This window comes from Tachyglossus aculeatus, chromosome 10, assembly GCF_015852505.1.
Source record: "Tachyglossus aculeatus isolate mTacAcu1 chromosome 10, mTacAcu1.pri, whole genome shotgun sequence".
NCBI lineage: Eukaryota > Metazoa > Chordata > Mammalia > Monotremata > Tachyglossidae > Tachyglossus > Tachyglossus aculeatus.
The window spans coordinates 56,241,640-56,262,354 of NC_052075.1; the positions used below are offsets into that span (position 1 = coordinate 56,241,640).

Here is a 20,715-nt window from a genome sequence, read left to right on the forward strand (position 1 = left end):
TAGAACCATAAACCGAGAGCTCCAGGAAGGCAAGCCACCCGGGGGTTTTCCTATATGTACAGACAAAACCAGCGGGGGTCTTGCGGACCTGGGCGAGAGGCGGGGGAGGGGCGGAGGCGCGGGGGGGGTGTTCCTCCGGGGCCTGTTGGGGGGACTTTCTAGGGGTGAAGGAGGAGACCCCGGGGAGACCCCTCTAAACCCGCAGTAGGGTTCCGATTCCGAAGAGGGGAAATAAAAGACGCCCCCATATACCGCCTCTGCAGGAGCGGGGATGGGTCTTGCGAAATGGCACCGAAAGGCCCAGGAGGACGGGGGCTGCGGGAGCAAAGAAGGGTCGGGGGTCTGGGAGGAGAGGGAGGGTGGGTTTAGGGGACCTAAAGGGGCCCCCCTCCCCCCAGAACTCTGGCTGTGGGCAGTGAGGGGAGAAGCTGGGTTACTTTCCGGGAGGGCGGGAGTGTGGAGGGATGAGGGGGGCTCCAGCTTTATCTTATCACCCTTTTGGTCGAAGAAGTGGAGGACGAGAACTTGACACTGCTGCTCCCGCCGCCCCCGGAGGTCTTGCTCCCGCCTCCGGAGCCGCCGCCGTAGCTCCCGCCGCCCCCAGAACCGGAGCCCCGGACGCTGCTGCTGCCCCCGCCGGAGCTGTAGCCGCCTCCACCGGAGCTGTAGCCGCCGCCGCCGCCTCCGGAGCTGTAGCCGCCGCCGCCGCCTCCGGAGCTGTAGCCGCCGCCGCTTCCTCCGCCTCCTCGGCTGTAGCCGCCTCCTCCGCCCCCGGACACGGAGACGGTGCTGTTCACCACGGCTGTGGACCAAACGCCGATCGAAGGCTCAGCACCCGCGAGACTGCCCAATAGCTCTTCATCCAGAGCCCCGCGCCCCCAAACCCCACACTCTCTCCCCAAACCCCCTCGCTCCCAAACTTCATATTCTCTCCCCAAAGCCCCGCGCCCCCAAACCTCACATTCTCTCTCTCAAACCCCCTCGCCCCCAAACTTCACACTCCCTCCCCCAAGTCCCGCTTCCCCAAACTTCATATTCTCTCCCCAAAGTCCCACGCCCCCAGACCTCACACTCTTTTCCCAAACCCCCTCGCCCCCAAATTTCACACTCTCTCCCCAAAGTCCCGCTTCCCCAAACTTCACACTTTCCCCAAAGCCTCTTGCCCCCAAACCTCACATCCTTTCCCCAAACCCCCTAGCCCCCAAACTTCACACTCCCTCCCCAAAGTTCCGCTTTCCCAAACTTCACACTCTCCCCAAAGTCCCCAAACTTAACAGTCCCCCCAAACCCCGCGCCCCTACACCTCACAATGTCTCCCCAAAGTCCCGAGCCCCCCAAACTTCACACTCTCTTCCCAAACCCCTCGCCTTCAAACTTCATACTCTCTCTCCAAATTTCCACTCCCCCAAACCTCACGGTTCTCTCCCCAAAGTCCTGCTTCCCCAAACTTCACACTCTCCCGAAAGCCCCCTCAATGTCACACTCTTTCCAAAGCCCTGTGCCCCAACCTGACACTGTCTCCCCGAAGTTCCTCTCCCCCAATTTCATATCCTCTCTATGACCCTGCGCCCTTACACTGTCTTCCCAAAGTCCCGCAATTCCAAACCTCACTCTCTCATTCATTCATTTATTCATTCATTCATATTTATTGAGCGCTTACTGTGTGCAGAGCACTGTACTAATCGCTTGGGAAAGCACAACATAACTAGACACATTCCCTTCCCACAACGCTCCAAGCCCTATCGCCCACCTGATAGTCTGTCCCCAAAGCCCCACGCCCCACAATTTCACTCTTTCTCCCCATGGCCCCCCACCCAAAGCCCCGCTCCCCGGATACTTACAGATGCTCACGTTTTCCTGAAAGTCTCCGGACAGCCTATCGGAGAAGGGGGAGAAATTCTAAAGTGAGAACTCACTGAAACACACGCTGTTCACCCTCTCCGCCCCTTCCCTGATACTCTGAGGGGGGAGAGAGAATCTTGGGGTTCCGGGTGGGGGCCCCTTTCCCTCTCGGGACCCAACCCTCTCCCCCGGGGGTCGTCATCTCGACTCAGCCAATCGGAGACCCAAAGGAGTCGGGAGGATCAGCTCTGGAGACCGGTGGGGACCGTCCTCTCTCCCCGGATTTCCAGCTCCCCGGATTTCCAGCTCCGACAGCTGCGAGCGCTGGACCCGCGGACAGGACCGAGAGGCTGGAAGAGCCTCTAAATTCGCCCCTCTGCCCCGTTATCTCTTGGCAATCGCTCCAGCCCCGTCCCCACCTCCATCAAAGCCAAGCCCCAGTAGCCTCGTCCCCTCTTTTCCAGGGAGAGTCCGAAAAGCCCCCCACCAGCGTGGCTTCGTGGAAAGAGCACGGGTTTTGGAGTCAGAGGTCGTGGGTTCTAATCCCGGCTCTGCCACCGATCAGCTGTATGATTTTGGGCAAGTCCCTTGACTTCCCTGTGTCTGTTACCTGTGTCTGTGGGGATTAATAACAATGATAATAATAATAGTGATGGCACTTGTTAAGCGCTTAATATGTGCGAAGCACTGTTCTAAGCGCTGGAGAGGATACAAGTGATCAGGTTGTCCCACGTGGGGCTCACAGTCTTCATCCCCATTTTACAGATGAGGTAACTGAGGCACAGAAAAGTGAAGTGACTCGCCCAAAGTCACACAGCTGACAATTGGCAGAGCTGGGATTTGAAGACTGTGAGCCCCACGTGGGACAATCTGATTACCTTGTATATACCCCAGCGCTTAGAACAGTGCTTGGCACATAGTAAGCGCTTAACAAATTATTATTATTATTATTATTATTAATATTAATAATAATAATACCTGCACTCCTCGCCCTCCAACAGCTTCCTGTAGGTGGCGATCTCCACGTCCAGCGCCAGCTTGACGTTCATCAGGTCCTGGTAATCCTTCACCAGCCGGGCCAGCTCCTCCTTGGTCTTCTGCAGGGCTTCCTCCAGCTCCTGGAGCTTCTGCTGGGCGTCTTTCAGCGCCGCCTCGCCACGCTGCTCCGCGTCGGCGATGGCTTGCTGCAGGCTGGAGATCTGCAGGAGGGGAGACCCTCGTCCATCCATCTCTTCCCCAACTCGACCCACAGAGCCCTGGGGTCCGAAGCTCCAGGATCCCAAACGTGGGGCCCCAGAAACGGGAAGGCCCCCTCACTCTCAAAGTCCTCTTTTTTATGGTATTTGTTAAGTGCTTACTATGTGCCAGGCACTGTACTAAACACTGGAGTAGATACAAATTAATCAGATTGAACACTGCCCCTGTCCCACAAGGTCTCACAGTCTTTATCCCCATTTTATAGATGAGGTAATGGAGGCCCAGAGAAGTTAAGTGACTTGCCCAGGGTCACACAGCAGACAAGTGGCAGAGCCGGATTAAGAACCCAGATCCTCTTACTCCCAAACCCGTGCTCTTTCCACTAGGCCTGGCAGCTTCTTCCCAGGTTCAGGGTGTAAAAGAGACCCCTCCCCTCCCTCTCCCCTCCACCCGCCCCCCACACACCCCTTCTTAGTACCTGCTTTTTCACATTCTCGATTTCAGCCCGAATTCTCTGGATCATCCGGTTCAGCTCAGAAATCTCTACCTTGGTGCTTTTTAAACTGTCTCCGTGTCTTCCAGCAGTCACCTGGAGCTCCTGGTACTGAAATGGACCAGGGAATCGGCAAAGAAAGTGTCATACTGGGGCTTTCCTTCCCCTCCATCTCTGGCTCTTCCCCTGCCGGACTCCTGCTTCACCGGGGAGGGAGGCGACCTGAGTCCCATTTGGCCCCTGGATTGCTGGGTGACCATGGACAAGTCATCTAACCTCTCTGAGTCTCCGTTTCCCACGTGGTCATCCCTGCCCCACGGAGGTCTGGGAAGCAAGGCTAGGGAGCTTGGGGGTTGGGGTGGGGGAGGGAAGAAGGGTGAGCTGGGATGAACACAGGCCTCGGAGGGAAGGGGAGTGGCCCAGTGGAGGATCGCTTACCTTATGCTGGTACAAGGCCTCGGCCTCAGCCTTGCTGCGCCTGGCGATCTCCTCGTACTGAGCTCTGACCTCGGAGATGATGCTGTCCAGGTCCAGGCTTCGGTTGTTGTCCATGGACAGTATGACATTGGTGTCGCTGATGTGGGTCTGCATCTGGGACAGCTCCTAATAATAATAACAATAATAATAATAATTGTGGTATTTGTTAAGCACCTACTATGTGCCAGACCACTACCTGGCCCATTACAGTTGCCCGGGGAGGGGTGGATGCTCTCGGCAGAAGGAAAGAGGGTGGGCCCGAGGGTTGGGAGAGAGGGAGAGAGGAAAGACACCTCTTACCGCATCGAACAGGACTTTGTAGAAATTGATCTCCTGCACCAGGGAGTCCACCTTGGCTTGCAGGTCCACCTTAGTCATGTAGGCCGCATCCACATCCTGCAAAAAGGTGACCAATCAATCAATCAGTCATGCTTATTGTGTGCAGAGCATTGTACTAAGTGCTTGGAATTGTATACCATAACAGAGTTCATAGACCTGTTTCCTGCCCACAATGAGCTTACAGTCTAGAAGGAAATGAAATAATGTTCTCTGCCCTAGGGGACCCTGGGATATTAGGCCAGGTGTGAACTGGGGGTGCAGAGAGTAGGGGGAGGCAGGGAAATGGGGGTGAGAGACCAGAGTCTAGGGGCAAAGTCAGAGGGGTCAAGGGCTTGGGGCTGAGGGAGTGGGGCATGGAGGAAGAATGAAAGGGATGGGGACAGGGAGCTGGAAGAGGAAATCTGGGTGGGGGAGGAGGGAGAGGCGAGTACAGAAAACTTTGTTTAATCCCCCAAAAGTTGCATTGTGATTCCCCTCTCGGGCCTCTGGTATGCAGAGGTGATCCCTACCTTCTTGACTGTCACAAACTCATTCTCGGCAGCTGTGCGCTTGTTGATCTCATCCTCATATCTGTGTGAGACCCGGGGCTGGTGTCAGAGCGTGGTTTGGGGTCCCCGGCCCCTCCCGGTCAAAGCACAGACCCTCTATCTTACTTGTTTCGGTAGTCTTCTACCAAGTCCTGCATGTTCTTCAGCTCCGAGTCCAGTCGGCCACGGTCGTTCCTGAGGGTGTCCTGCTGTTGGCGCAGAGAGGCGATGTACGCCTCGAAGATGGGCTCCAGGTTGTTGGTCCGTGTTTTCGTGTTCACCTGCTGCAGCAGCTCCCATTTTGTCTCCAGGACCTTGTTCTGCTGCTCCAGGAACCGAACCTGGAGGCAGAAAACACAGCCCCGGGTTCACCGAAAAGGAGGGAAGCAGGGTAGAGGGGTGGAGGGGAGGAGCGTACACCGAACAAAGTCAGCATCAAAGTGCAGAGTTCTGGGTGCCATCTGGGTGCGGAGCGCTGTACTATGTGCCTGCTTGGGGCAGAGCATGGATCTGAGCCAAGGGACACAATTCTTTCCTGCTGGCTGCTTACCGTCTAATGCAAGAGGCAGACATAAATTAAGGAATGGGCCACAGGGCAGAGAGGATATAAATAATAGGCTGGTGGAAATGCATTAAATAGAAAAAGGAAGAGAGCAGGTATAAATAAGGTGGCGAAAATGCATGAATGAATGAACCGAAAAATCCATGAGATCTGAGGTGGCTGAGGGGAAGGAGTGAATGGGATTAATCAGGGAAAGCTCCCTAGAGAAGGTGGCTTCTTTAGGAGGGTTTTGAGAGTAACCATTAATGCTCTTTGGATGGAAGAGAGCATTCTCTACCCTTGGTGGAACTCTCCTAGGGAGAGGAGGGCCGAAGGGAAAGAATAAGCTGGTAAATACTGGCTCTCATTTGCAAGGCTGAATTATTTCCTTCGCATAGTCTACTCTGGGCTCGGGATCAGCCTGGGTTTGAAAACTCACTGGGGAAGGCAGTGAGAAATATGAAATGGGCTTCACTAGACTGGGTGGATGGAGTTTTTCCCTCTAAGAGCCCCACCTCAGAGGCCGTGTCTCTACATCCAAAGGGAAGGGGCGAGTGGAGATTATCCGAAAAATTTTAGCCCAAAACGGCCTTGGCCGGGGGGCGGAGGAAGGGGAGATGGGGTGGTTTACAGCGATCAGCTCCCCAGACACCCATTTAGCCTTTCTCTTCACCCGTATAGACATTACCCCAGCCGGGCCCTTCTGATTCTTACAGAGCAACCCGATCCTGCGAGATTCTCAGGAAGAAACAGCTGCTCTCTACATCACGGGCCCCAACTGGATGTCGTGATGGGGAGGGTCATCCCGTCCGTCCCTGTGCCTCTTTCCCGGGAAAGAACCGGACCAAAGATACCCACCTTGTCGATGAAGGAGGCAAACTTGTTGTTAAGGGTCTTGATCTGCTCGCGCTCCTGCGACTTCACCTTCTGGATCTCGGGGTCGATCTCCACATTGAGCGGCTGCAGGAGGCTCTGGTTGATCTGTACCTCCTGGATGCCCCCGGGGGGGAAGACGGGGCCTATGCCCCCAGGTCCGAAGGGACCCCTGCCACCGAAGCCGCCACCTCCGAAGCCACCTCCTCCGAAGCCACCGCCTCCGAAGCCACCGCCTCCAAAGCCACCGCCTCCGAAGCCACCGCCTCCGAAGCCACCGCCTCCAAAGCCACCTGAGGCCACGCTCATGGAGATGCTCTTGCTTCCCCCGAGGCTGACCAAGCTGCGGCTGCCGAAGCCCCCACCGCCGCCTCCGGCCCCTCCCCTGCAGAAGCCGCCACCGCCGCCGCCGCCGCCGCCGCCTCCTCCATAACGCCCTCCGGTGCCACGGCGCACGTAGCTGGAGCTACTGGTCACCCGGCGAACCCCGCCCGCCCCGGCCGAACCGGAGCTGAAGCCACCGCCGCCGCCGCCGCCGCCGCTCTGGTAGCTCGATTTGGAGCTGAACTGGCGTATCATGGTGTCGAGAGGAAGGAGAGGAACAGACCCAAGGAATCGGAGAGGGCAGGAGCTGATCCTGCTCTGGACGAGGCTCGGAGCCGGTCCCCTTTATACCGCCGAGGAACTGGGCTGGGCGACCCGGGGGAATTGGAGCAGGGGAAGGGATCGGCCGCGCCTGGGGCCATCTCGACTCTGCTAGCCCCAAAATAGGCAGTCCCCGCCTCGCCCTCCTCGCCCGCTCCGCCCGCCTCGCCCGACCCGTCGGATCCATCTCCCTAAAGTGCTTGGCTTGCAAGATCTGCCAGGGCGATAAATCAGATCGGGGAAATTTCCCTTTGGCTGGGAGCGCAGTGGGGGCCTGAAATCTCTCCTGGTGCCCCATTCGGGGTTCCATCTGCGACTCCCCGGGGCCGGCGGCTGGCCAAAGAGCCTCCCTCGCGGCCAATCTCGGAGAGCTGTCCGTGTCCGCCGGGCTCCCCCAGCTCCTATAATAATAATAATGGCATTTCTCAAGCGCTTACTATGTGCCAAGCACTGTTCTAAGCGCTGGGGTAGATATAAGATGATTAGGTTGTCCCACGTGGGGCACGCGGTCTTCATCCCCATTTTATAGATGAGGCAACTGAGGCACAGAGATGAATTTGCTTGCCCGAGGTCACACAGCTGACAAGTGGCGCAGCAGGATTAGAACCCACGACGACCTCTGACTCCCAAGTTCGTGCTCTTGCCACTAAACCACGTCTACCTTCGGCGTGGGTAGCCACATCTACCCTACTTCCGCGTTTGAGAGAGCACAATACCACAATATAATAGACACATTCCCTGCCCTCAACGATCTGGCTTGTGTTTGGGACTTGTGTTCTCAGAGAAGCGTGGGAGGATTTGAGGGTGGGGGGTGGTCTCAGAGTGGAGATGCAGGAGGCAGGGAGAGAATTGGGAAATTGGGAGGGACACTAAAGTCCCCAGAGCGACCTTTTCACCAAGGACTCTGTCCGATCTACTTATCCTGGCTCTAGCCCAGTGTTCAACACAGAGGTTCATATGTAGCAAACATTTACCTAATAAACACCATCGCTAACTGAGCTGTTGGAAGCAGCTCACAAAGTCAGGTAAACATCGGTAAAGTAATATCACATCACATGTACAAATCTATACATTATTTAAATATATTAATACTTGTCTCCTGTTCATGATTGTAAGCTTGTTGTAGAAAGGGAGCGAGTCTGCCACTTCTGTTGTACTCTCCCAGGTACTTAGCATAGTACTCTGCACATAGTAAGTACTCAATAAATGCCACTGATGATGAAATACCATTGATGATGACCACCACTCTCTCCTCTTCAAAGCCCTGCTAAAATCGTGTCTCCTCCAAGAAGTTTTTCCTAAGTTTTCATTTCCTTACCCTATTCACCATCCCTTCTGCATCTCCTATGCATGCGGGTCTGTACCCCTTAAAACTGTGATACTCACCCCACCTCTATTCCCACAGCATTCTTGTACATATCCTTTAATCCTCCCATTTCTCTGTCTGTAATTTATTTTGATGCCACCAGAATGCAGGCTCCTTCAGGGCAGGGATCATGTCTACTGACTATAGTTTCATATTCTCCCATGCACTTAGTCAGTGCTCTGCACACCATAAGTGTCAATAAATGCTATTGATTGATTGATTGACTGGGGCCACTCCTCCGGAGAGGTGACTGACCACGTCTGCCCGATTTGGAAGTGACTGAGTGTCAGAAAGGAGCTGCCATCTTCTCCCTCAGCCGCCCAATCCAGGGCCTCCAACCCTACTCAGTCAGCTCTAACCTGAGTCCCTCACACTGCAGGTCAAGTGTTCTTTCCCTTCCCACTGCACAACGAGTGAATAGGAGTGGTGGAACTGAATCCTCCTCCGCTATCCCCCAGGGAGGGAGAGACCTTTCCCCAGCAGGTGGAATTCTACTCCAGGAAGGAAGGATGGAGGCAGATGGGCGCTCCATCACAATAACGGGAGACTGTGACAGTTGGAATCTGGAAAGACCAGAATGACACAGCCACCTCCAGAATCACAAGTTTGTGTCTCCGGCCTGCTTCCGAGCCAAGGTCCAGGGGCCGGTATTCCCGTGACTCTGTGGAACACGGCATCAGCTGTGGGATCAGTGGACTCCTTCCAGCCACTTAATAGTCACCCGTCCTTCAGCTGCACTGCACTGCTCATGTCCATATCTCTAATGTATTTTCATTCATTCATTCAATTGTATTTACTGAACGCTTACTCTGTGCACTGTACTAATTGCTTGGGAGAGTACAGAACAACAATAAACAGACACGTTCCCTGCCCTCAACGAGCTTACAGTCTGGAGTGGGAGACAGACGTTAAAGTAAATAAATAAATTACAGATATGTGTCTGTCTTCTCCTCTAGACCACAAGTTCCTTATGGGCAGGGAATGTGTTTACCAACTCTGTTGTATTGGACTCTCCCAAGTGCTTAGGATAGTTCTCTGCACAGAGTGAGCACTCAATAAATACCATTGATTGATTGTTAAATCAATCAGCCCCCACACTTCACTCCTCTAGTGCCAGCCTTGATCTCATCTACCTTGCTACCAACTGATTTCCCATGTCCTTCCCCTAGCTTGGAATTCCCTCCCCCTCCATGTATGCCAGACCATCACTCCCCTACCTTCAAAGCATTATTACGGTCACATCTCCTCAAAACATTATTAAGGCCTTCCTCAATTAAGCCCCCCTTTCCCCAACTCCCTCTTCCTTCTCTGTCACCAATGCACTTCGATCTGTGACCTTTGGGCATTTGATACCCTCCCCACTCTCAATCCCATGGCACTTAGGTGCATATCTTTTATTATATATTATAAATTATTCATTTATAATAAAACATCATTTATTTATATAGTATTTATTGATATAAAATTATATATTATAAATTATTTATTTATATGTGTTAATGTCTGTCTCCCCTCTCTTGACTGTAAGCTCATTGTCTACAGGAAATTCAGTCATTCATTCAATCATATTTATTGAGCACTTACTATATGCAGAGCACTGTACTAAGCACTTGGGAAGTACAAGTCAGCAACAAATAGAGACAGTCCCTACCCAGCAACGGGCTCACAGTCTAGAAGGGGGAGACAGACAACAAAACAAAACATGTAGACAGGGGTCAAAACCATCAGAATAAATAGAATTGTAGCTATATGGACATAATTAACAAAATAAATAGAATGGTAAATATGTACAAGTAAAGTAAATAGAGTAATAAATCTGTACAAATATACACAAGTGTTGTGGGGAGGGGAAGGAGGTAGGGCAGAGGAGTGGGGATGGGGAGGAGGAGAGGAAAAAAGGGGGCTCAGTCTGGGAAGGCCTATGTGGCTACCAACTTTATGGGATGGTATTCTCACAAGCGCTTAGTACAGTGCTCTACACATACTAAGTGCTCAATAAATGCCACTGATGATGATGATGATAATGGTGATGATGAATACCTGCGGCCTATTTTAATCCCTCCCCCACTGCACATCTGCCTTCTCTTGGATCTTCCCCCCACCCTCACTCTCCTGCTATTCCCTGTAATAATAATAATGATGACATTGATTAAGCGCTTACTATGTGCAAAGCACTGTTCTAAGCACTGGGGAGGTTACAAGGTGATCAGGTTGTCCCACAGGGGGCTCACAGTCTTGATCCTCATTTTACAGGTGAGGTAACTGAGGCCCAAATAAGTGAAGTGACTTGCCCAAAGTCACACAGCTGACACTTGGCAGAGCCAGGATTTGAACCCATGACCTCTGACTCCAAAGCCCGGGCTCTTTCCACTGAGCCACACTGCTCCTCTAACCTCACCTCACCTTCTCTCCCCATGCCCAAGCCTGCCTCTCCCCACTCCCTCTACCACCCTATCGCTGCTGCTTTTCTGCTGTGTGACCTTGGGCAAATCACTTCCCTCATTTGTAAAATGGGGGTTGAGATTGTGAGCCCCTCATGGGCTAGGGATTGTGTCCAACTTGATTTGCTTGTATCCACCCCAGCACTTCATACAGGGACTGGCACATAGTAAGAGCTTAAAACCACAAGTATATCATCTGCTGCCTTGCATGATCCATGGCCCCGTCCCACTCTTGTCTGCATGGATCCTCAAGTGCTGATTGTCTATGTCTCCAGGCAAAGAATGATGTATGCAGCTGCCCCCTCGACAGAGGCTCTTTGTGAGGGAGGTGGCGGAGGGGAACCACCAGGATGGGGAGATACAAAGTCACATCTGGGAACGCCCTTGACTGACGCAGATAGAACCGCCTAGGGCCCGTGTGGGGCCTCTGCTAACCCTCTAGAAGGGTTGCAGATACACACAAAAGAAAGCACACACACACACACACACACACACACACACACACACACACACACATATGACAGAGACACACACCTGGAGACACACCGGCATCCTGAAACCCACACACACATGCACGCAGACAGATATTCAGATCCTCTCTGGCACAGTCACCTGGAGACACACACACACACACACACATGCACTTTATCTCACAGACACATGTACACACATGCACACAAGTCACATGCATGCATGTTCAAGCATGCACATAGAAGACACACCCAACTACATGTACAACTACACAAAGGGGACACAAGGAGTTCTGCTTATAAACACAGAAGCACGGGGTTCGTGTGGGGAGGAAATGAGAGGGTCACAGTGGAAGGGAGACCAGGCTCAGAGCCTATTTTCTTGCTGTGGGACCTTGGGCAAATCACTTACCTTTGCTGGGCCTTAATTTCCACTTCTGTAAAATGGGAATCTGTTCTCCTACCACCTTTGACTGTGAGACTCGTGTGAGACAAGGACTCTGATTACCTTGTATCTGCCCCAGGGCTTCACGTAGAGTAAACCCTTAAAAAATACCACTTTTTTATTGCTGTTTTTGTTGTTGTTGTTGCAGCATTCAGAGCTTGCTTTCTTGTGTCTTTTCCTAGCTCCCATCTCACTTTTCCCTCATTACATCCTTGGGAAACCCAGATTACTCTCCTCTGATTGGGATGGGGTGGGGGAAAGTGGGAGAAAAATAATAATTATAAAATATTTTTAATAATTATGGTATTTGTTAAGAGCTTACTATGCACCAAGCACTGTTCTAAGGTCAGATGCAGTCCCTGTTTCACATGGGGCTCACACTCTTATTCCCATTTTACAGATGAGGTAATTGAGGCACAGAGAAGTTAAGCACTTACTCTGTGTCAGGCAGTGTCCTTAAGCACTAGGGTAGATACAAGTTAATCAGGTCTGGCACAGTCCTCATCCCACATAGGGCTCACAGTCTACAAAGGAAGGAGAACAGATGTTGGATCCCCATTTTACAGCTGGGGAAACTGAGCTACAGAGAAGTTAAGTGACATTCCAAGTCACATGGCAGGTGTGTGACAGAGCTGGGATTAGAACCCAAGTCCTCTGAATTCCAGGCCCATGCTCTTTCCACTAGGCTGTGCAGTTAAGAGAAGGTGAGTGAATCCCCCAAGGTCACTCTGCAGGTCAGAATCCAAGACGGAGGACTAGTATTCTTTCCTCAGTTTTGTTGGGTGCTCACCCCCAGACTAGACCACAAAATGTGGTCTAGTGGAAAGTACTCGGATCTGGGAGTCAGAGGATCTGAGTTCTAATCCTGGCTCCATTACTTGCCTGCTGTGTGACCTTGGGCATGTTACTTAACTTCTCTGAGCCTCAGTTTCCTCCTCTGTAAAATGGGGATTAAATCCTGCTCCCTCCTACCTAGACTGTGAGCTCCATGAGGGACAGGGACTGTGTACAAGCTGATAACTTTGCATCTCCCCAGCTTTTAGAATAGTGCTTGGCATATAGGAAGGAGAAGAAGAAAGAGGAGGCGGAGGAGGAAGAGAGAAGGAGAATAATAATAATAATAGTATTTGCTATGTGCTTACTATGTGCCAAGCACTGTTCTAAGCACTGGGGTAGATACAAGGTAATCAGGTTGTCCCACGAGGGGCTCACATTTTTAATCCCTGTTTTACAGATGAGGTAACCAAGGCCCAGAGAAGTGAAGTGATTTGCCCAAAGTCACACGGTTGACAAATGACAGAGCCGGGATTAGAACCCACGACCTCTGACTCCCACACCCGGACTCTTTCCACTAAGCCAAACTGCTCCTCAAGAGGAGAAGGAGAAGATGACGGAGAAGGAGGGGAGAAGAAGAAGAAGAAGGAGAGGTGGAGAAGGAGGAGGAGAAGGAGACGAAGAAGGAGAGGAGGAGGAGGAGGAGAAGAAGAAGGAGGAGGAGAAGAAAAAGAAGAAGGAGAAGGAGAAAGAGAAAGAGAATGAGAAGAAGAGAAGAAGTCTCATCCTGGGGAGAGGACTCCTCCCCAGCAGCTGGCCCCTTCCCCCCACCACATCCCCCTTCTCCAGTGTCCATTACTCCAGCTCCTGGGCTGTCGGGGTGGGGTCAACTGGCTCTCCCTGGTTTCCCGCCCTCTGTCAGCTATGGGTTGCGGGCTGGGCCTCCTGCCTCAGGCCTCAGAGCAGGGAGGGAACCGAGTTCTGCTAAGGCAGCGGCTTTCTTGCAACACCGAGCTCTTTGTCAAGAAGAACCAAAATCTCTCGATTCAGCCACCTTGCAGCTGATACACATCGCGCCAAACAGTGGTTCCCTCCAGGGCTTTCTTCCCTTTTTTGTTGTTGTTTTTGTTCTCAATCTGTTTCGCCCTGTAAGGGCTGGAAGGCGAGAGAGTTGAGACTCAGCACTGATTCCCAGGGGTAGCTCCCAGCCACCCCCTCCATGGAGCCTTCCCTGATTCAATTCCCCCATCCCATTCTCCCTTCCCCACATGCCAACATGCCACCACAGCTGTGACCCCTTCTGAAAGATCTCCTTATGGCCTGATCACATGGGGTTCACAGTCTCAATCCCCATTTTACAGGTGAGGAAACTAAAGCACAGAGAAGTTAAATGATTTGCCCAAGGACACACAGGTGACAGGTGGCAGAACTGAGATTAGAACCCAGGTCCTTCTGACTCCCAGGCCCATGGTCTATCCACTCGGCCATGCTGCTTCTTTAGACTGAAAAATATTGTGGCCAAGGAATAAGTCTACCAACTCTGTTATATTGTACTCTCCCAAACAGTACAGTACTCTGCACATAGTAGATGGTCAATAAATATAAATGATTGAAGGCCACCTACAGATTTTTCTGCTCCAGGACTTGTGACACTCTGCTCTGGGTCTTCAGGAAATGTGCAGTTGACATGCAGCCTGGCTGGAGGCAGGGGGTTGGATTCAATGACCCCTGAGGGACCCTTCCTGCCCCAAGATCCTGGGCTCCAGGGCCCTACCCATAGCAGACAGGCAGTCCTCTAGACTGTAAGCTCATTGCAGGCAGGGAATGTGTTACTGTTATACTGTACTTTCTCAAGCACTTAATGCAGAGCTCTGCACACAGGAAGCACTCAATAAATACAATTGAGCTTCAGTGTGGTCTGGGACTCTCAGCAAGGGGGACTAGTGTCTGGTGGAGTAATTCACTTCTAGTCCCTAAAGATAATAATAATAATGATGATGGCATTTGTTAAGTGCTTACTATGTGCAAAACACTGTTCTAAGCTCTGGGGGGGATACAAGGTGATCAGGTTGTCCCACGTGGGGCTCACAGTCTTAATCCCCATTTTACAGATGAGGTAACTGAGGCACAGAGAAGTGAAGTTACTTGCCCAAGGTCACATAGCAGACATAATAATAATAATAATAATAATAATGGTGGTATTTGTTAAGCGCTTACTATGTGCAAAGCAATGTTCTAAGCATTGGTGGGGGATACAAGGTGATCAGGTTGTCCCACGTGGGGCTCACAGTCTTCATCTCCATTTTACAGATGAGGTAACTGAGGCACAGAGAAGTTAAGTGACTTGCTCAAGGTTACCCAGCTGACAAGTGGCTGAACCGGGATTTGAACCCATGACCTCTGACTCCCAAGCCTGCACTCTTTCCACTGAGCCATGCTGCTTCTCTTGCTGGTGTTGAGGTCAAGTAGCCCTTTCTGGGAGGGGCCCTCAGCTCCTGGCACTAGTTTCAGAATGATATGCTTTGCCCAGCATGGGAGGATAGCCTGCTGGCAGAAAAGGATTGAAAGAGAAAAATTGCATAGCCTAGTGGATAGAGCATAGGGCTGTGAGTCAGAAGGACCTGTTCTGGGGTTTTTTTAAATGGTATTTGTTAAGAATTTACTTTGTACCACACACTATCTGCTGTGTGACCTTAGGCAACTCACTTCACTTCTCTGTGCCTCAGTTAGCTATAAAATGGGATTAAGACTGTGAGCCCCAAGTGGGACATGTACTATGTCCCACCTGATTAGCTTGTGTCTAACCCAGGTCTTAGTACAGTGCCTGGCATACAGTAAGTGTTTAATAAGTACCATTTTAAAGAAGTTGAAACTTCATGGTCAAACCTCAGGTTGCCATCTGCCCTGGGGTAGACCCTCGGTTGGGGTAACCCCTAGGGGAACTAAGTGACTGCATCACTTGGATCTGGCCCCTTTAAGAACTTGATAGTCACCAACCCTCAGCCCCATGACATTTATGTACATATCTGTAATTTCTTTTAATGTTCATCTCCCCATCTAGACTGTAAACTCTTTGTGGGCAGGGAGTGTGTTTACTAACTCTATTGCATTGTACTAATCCCAAGGGCTTAGTCGAGTGCTCTGTACAGAGTAAACACTCAATAAATATCACTGATTGAAAATTCCCTGCAGCACTGATAGAAGATCAATCATTCGCATTTATTGAACACATACTGTATGCAGAGCACTGTACTAAACATTTGGGAGAGGATATGTACATATCTGTAATTTTATTTATTTATATTAATGCCTGTCTCCCCCTCTAGACTGCAAGCTTGTTGCGGTCAAGTAAATGTGGCTGTTTTTTGTTGTATTGTACTCTTTCAAGCGCTTAGTACAGTGATCTGCCCTCAGAAAGCACTCAATATACCATTGATTGGAAGCTACATTCATTCATTCAATCGTATTTATTGAGCAGAGATCTCCTCCATCTCCCCAAACTTTTCCCGAATTTGCTTGGATCAGGGATCCACCCCCTCTCTCTCCTTCAAACCAGAACCATGAGTCCACAGGACCCTCCCCTTCAGGACCCCCTCCTCTTTAATCCCCCCTTCAGTCTCCAGCTCCTCAGATCGACCACTCAAGTCTAATTTGGTTGTTAAATCTGCGTGAGGAGGGAGCTTTGTCTCAAACCAGAGAAGGCAAGGAACTAGCTCAAGGTCACACAGCGCTGCCATCTAGCAGAGCCGGGAACTCAGAAGCTGAGTAGTTCATTCAGAGCGGGGCAGGGACCCACTCCCCTCCTGGGGTGGGTGATTTGGAAAAAAGAGGGAGGGAAGCAGGGAGGATTTGAACCTGCTCCAACTGGCATCAGCTCCAAACCCAAGGGCGTGGGAGAAGTATCGACAAAGGGACGTGGAGAACCGAAGCTTGGGCGGAGCAGAAGGGAGATAAGAGCCAGAGGGCGGGCAAGAGGGTGGATAGGGCGTGGAAATTTGTCGGCCCGAGGAGAAAAAGCCTTGTGGGAAAAGAGAAGGAGGGGCAGAAGGGCGGGGGCAGTGGGGAATGGGGAGGTTTTAGGATGGGGAGAGAGCAGTGAGAGGCACAGAGACTGACAGACAGAGAGGGAGACGGAGATAGGCAGACACTGAGAGATAGAAGAGAGAGAAGCAAGAGGAGAGAGGCAGAGGAACAGAAACAGAGACTACAGAGATGGAGGGAAGAAGACAGAGAGGTGGAGACAGACCAAAGATGCAGCGACAGGATAGAAACATAGACAGAGATGCACAGTCAGAGAGGTGGAAACACAGAGTCAGCGGGGAGAGAGGCAGAGACAGAGAAAGACAGGGATAGAGAGATGAAAAGAGAGACGAACAGAGTTGCAGAGTCAGAGAGATGGAAACAGAGATAGAGAAGAGAGAGCCAGAAACAGAGATAGAGAAGAGAGAGGCAGAAACAGAGAGATGAAAACAGAGAGAAACAGACAGATATGGTCAGAGAAAGGTAGAGAGAGAAAAAGAAATAAAGACAGAGAAATCGAAACGATAGAGATAAAAATAGAAACGGAGGCAGACAGTTATATTCAGAGAAAGAGATGAAACAGACAGAGAAGAAACAAAATAGAAGCAGACAGGCCGAGATGCAGAGACGGAGGCAAAGAGATGGAAACAAGAGGCCCGTTGTTGGGTAGGGACCGCCTCTATATTGCCGACTTGCACTTCCCAAGCGCTTAGTACAGTGCTCTGCACACAGTAAGCGCTCAATAAATACGATTGAAAGAATGGAGGCAGATAAGAGCTAGACAGAGATGGAATGATAGACTGATAAGAGATGGGCAGAGATAGAAAGATCAAACTGGAGAAACAGAAAGAGAGATAGAAATAGACAGAGGGACAGAGATGTTGTGACAAAGAGACGGAGATAAAGAGCTAGACAGAGACAGAAGCAAAGATAGAAAGAGAGAGAACTAGAGACAAAAAGAGGCAGAGAGCTGGAGACATACTTAGTCTGAGGGCTTAGGCACCTCCTTAGTGTAGCGAGAGGAAGGGGCCATAGCAAAGATGAGAAAATGGGGCTGAGGGCTATCTGGGTTGAGGTTTGTGAGGAGAGAGAAGAGAATAAGGATTCCAGCTGGTGGAGACAAGGATGAGTGCAGAGAGGGGATGAGGGTAGGGAGGAGGACGGGGCTCATTGACGGCTCCCACACACCCGGGGGTAGAGGAGGAAGGGTGTGGCCCGATAGACCAAGAGGAGAACAGCCTCAACATGAAGCAGGAAGGACTCAGGTTAGACTGTGGGCAAACTTTCCCAACCTCTGTTTACAATGGGGCAGGTGGGATCTGGGAAAAGTAGGTCAGATCCCAGCGCCCGCGGGAGTAGAGCCAACATCTATCGTCCTGCTGTCCAGCTTTGGACAAGGCTTCCGTGAGGAGAGGTTGGGAGAGGGGTGGGGTCCGAGTGGGTGAGGAACCCATCTAATTGGGTTAGTAATAATAACAATTGTGGTACTTGCTAAGTGCTTACTATAATAATAATTGCGATATTTCTTAAGCACTTACTATATGACAGGCATTGGACTAAGTGCTGGGGTGGATGCAAGCAATCGGGTTGAACACAGTCCCTGTTCTCCGTGGGGCTCATGGTCTTAATCCCCATTTTCCAGATGAGGGAACTGAGACACAGGGAGGTAAAGTGACATGTCCAAAGTCACACAGCTGACAAGTGGAGGAGCGGGAATTAGAACCCATGACCTTCTGACTTCCAGGACCGTGCCCTGTCCACTAATGTGTCAAGCACTATACTAAGTGCTAGGGTAAATGAAAGATGGGGTCAAAGTCTAAGTAGGAGGGAGAACAAAGCTTTGAATTCCCATTTTTCAGTTGAGGCAACTAAGGCAGAGAGAAGTAAAGTGACTTGCCCAAGGTCATAGCAGACAAGTGAAGTGGTGGAGCAGGGATTAGAACCCAGATCCTTCTGATTCACAGGCCTGTGCTCTTTCCATTAGGCCACCCTGCTTCTTAGCAGCTCCAGAAGGCCGGAGCTCCAGAAGGCCAAGGCTGAAGTCGAGGGGAGGCCTTTAGGGTCTAAGTTTGGGGGTGGAAGAGACCCACTTCTGGTTGGGGGGGGAGGATCGGGGTTTCTGTGCAACTCGTTCGCACCCGCCCAACAGATTCCGGGCCAGCGATGAGTCTCAGCCTCTTCTTGGGCCAATCTGGGAACCTCCCAGCCCCACAGCACCTATGTATATATCTGAAATTTTCTTTATTTGTATTGATGTCTGTCTCCCCCTCTAGACCGTGAGCTCACTGTAGGCAGAGAAGATCACCTTATTGTTGTACTGTACTTTTCCAAGCGCTTAGAACAGTGCTCTGCACAAAGTAAGGGCATAATAAATACGACTGAACAAATGAATGGCCCTGCAGGGCCCGGGGAATTGTGAACTCATTGTGGGCAGGAAATGTGTCTGTTTATTGTACTCTTCCAAGTGTTAAGTACAGTGCTCTGCATACAGTAAGCGCTCAGTAAATATGAATGAATGGATGGATGGATAGATGGATGGATGGATGGATGGATGGATGGATGGATGGATGGATGACTAAGCCCATGCTCTGATCCCACCCTGCCGAGCTGGGGTGGGGCGAGGAGAAGCGAGGTAGGGCTGGTCTGGGAGCCCCCTGCAAGGGACGCTGGTGTTCGGTCTGGACGGCCGGCGCCTGGAGAGAGGCGGGGGAAACTCCAAAAGGAGAATCAGAGCTTACAAGACACCCTCCCCCTCCCGCCCCTCACCTGTGGGATGCACTGGGCTGAGCGTTGGGCTGAACGCTGGGGCAACGAGATAAATAATAATAAAATAATCATGGCTTTTAAGTGCTTACTATATGCCAGCACTGTACTAAGCGGTAGGGTGGATACAAGCAAACTGGGGTGGACACAGTCCTGATCCCACGTGGGGCTCACAGTCTCAATCCCCATTTTACAGATGAGGTAACTGAGGCACAGAAAAGTGAAGTGACTTGCCCAAGGTCACACAGCAGAGAAGTGGCAGAGCTGGGGCCTTCTGCCTCCAGGCCCATGCTCTATCCACTCTGCCATGAGAAACCCTGGTTCTACAGATATAAGGGGAGTCCAACAGGGCAGGGGTTGAGGAGAGTCACCCTGACTTGCTCCCTTCATTCATTCCCCCCTCCCAGCCCAACAGTCCTTATCAGAAAAGGAGCGTGGCTTAGTGGAAAGAGCACGGGCTTGGGAGTCAGAGAGTGTGAGTTCTAATCCCGGCTCCACCACTTGTCTGCTGTGTGACTTTGGGCAAGCCACTTCACTTCTCTGTGTCTCAGTTACCTCATCTGTAATATGGGGATTTAGACTGTGAGCCCCAAGTGGGACAACCTGATCACCTTGTATCTATACCAGTGCTTAGAACAGTGCTTGGCACATAGTAAGCACATAACAAATACCATTATTATTATTATTATTATGTACATATCCATAATTTATTTATTCTATTAATGTCTGTCTTCCCCTCTGGACTATAAGCTCATTTTGGGCAGGGATTGTGTCTGTTACATATATATAATAGAAGCAGCATAGCCTAAAGGATAGAGTGCAGGCTTGTGAGTCAGAAGGACATGTGTTCTAATCCCAGCTCCACCATTTGTCAGCCGTGTGACCTTGGGCACGTCACTTCACTTCTCTGTGCCTCAGTTCCCTCATCTGTAAAATGGGAATCGAGGCTGTGAGCCCCAGGTGTGACAGGACTGTGTCCAACCCGTTTGTTTGTATCCACCCCAGTGCTTAGTACAGTGCCTGGCCCATAGTAGGCACTTCACAAATGCCATTGTTATTACTATATTGTTAGATTGTACACTCCCAAGAGCTTAGTACAGTGCTCAACTCACAATTAGTGCTCAGTAAATATGATCAACTGACTGACTGAATGAGTGGGGCAAGGTCAGAGTTTACTCATGGGGCACCTAAATGCCCTGAATGCTGGACATCCATGCTGGGCAGAACCCGGCAGTGGGTGTTGGGGTCAGGGTCAAGGCGGGAGGGAGACACGGGTCCTTGCTGCCAGGTTCAACCTTTGTTATTCAATGCCAGAAATGGAGAGTCCTCAAAGGTCCGGAGGTACATCTCTCTGCATTCAAACATTCCCCACCTCTCCAAAGTAGGCATTCCCCTGTGGGGTCTTCTCCCACTGACTCTCCCTCCAGCAATCTATACAGCGTGTGTGAATTATGTATATGTGTTTGTATGTGTAAATGTGTGAATTGGCTATTTCTTTGCAT

The 20,715-nt window shown here is 51.1% G+C and overlaps 1 protein-coding gene across 4 annotated transcripts; it reads right to left on the bottom strand.

Moving 5' to 3' along the window:
• Window positions 1-254: 254 nt before the first annotated feature.
• On the bottom strand, window positions 255-6,966 carry LOC119932973 (keratin, type II cytoskeletal 1-like). 4 transcript variants are annotated; one of them, XM_038752112.1, is made up of 10 exons: window positions 6,275-6,966; window positions 5,002-5,216; window positions 4,858-4,918; window positions 4,310-4,405; window positions 3,971-4,135; window positions 3,518-3,643; window positions 2,821-3,041; window positions 1,842-1,876; window positions 778-802; window positions 255-690 (listed from the first exon to the last, which is right to left on the bottom strand). In XM_038752112.1, exons 1-10 carry the CDS (start codon window positions 6,866-6,868, stop codon window positions 483-485), a joined length of 1,746 nt encoding a protein of 581 aa, XP_038608040.1. In that variant the 5' UTR covers window positions 6,869-6,966; the 3' UTR covers window positions 255-482. The 4 variants fall into 4 exon arrangements, with proteins under 4 accessions (XP_038608040.1, XP_038608041.1, XP_038608039.1 ...); XM_038752113.1 differs by having other exon boundaries at window positions 255-568; window positions 674-802; XM_038752111.1 differs by having other exon boundaries at window positions 255-568; window positions 608-802.
• Window positions 6,967-20,715: the final 13,749 nt, after the last annotated feature.

Coding starts and splice junctions, on each gene's coding strand:
- LOC119932973 (XM_038752110.1), bottom strand. CDS start 6,868: ATGATACGCCAGTTCAGCTCCAAATCGAGCTACCAGAGCGGCGGCGGC. Junction 4,919..5,001: donor GTAGAAGACTACCGAAACAA/GTAAGATAGAGG, acceptor GGTCTCACACAG/ATATGAGGATGAGATCAACA. Junction 4,136..4,309: donor ACAAAGTCCTGTTCGATGCG/GTAAGAGGTGTC, acceptor TATTATTATTAG/GAGCTGTCCCAGATGCAGAC.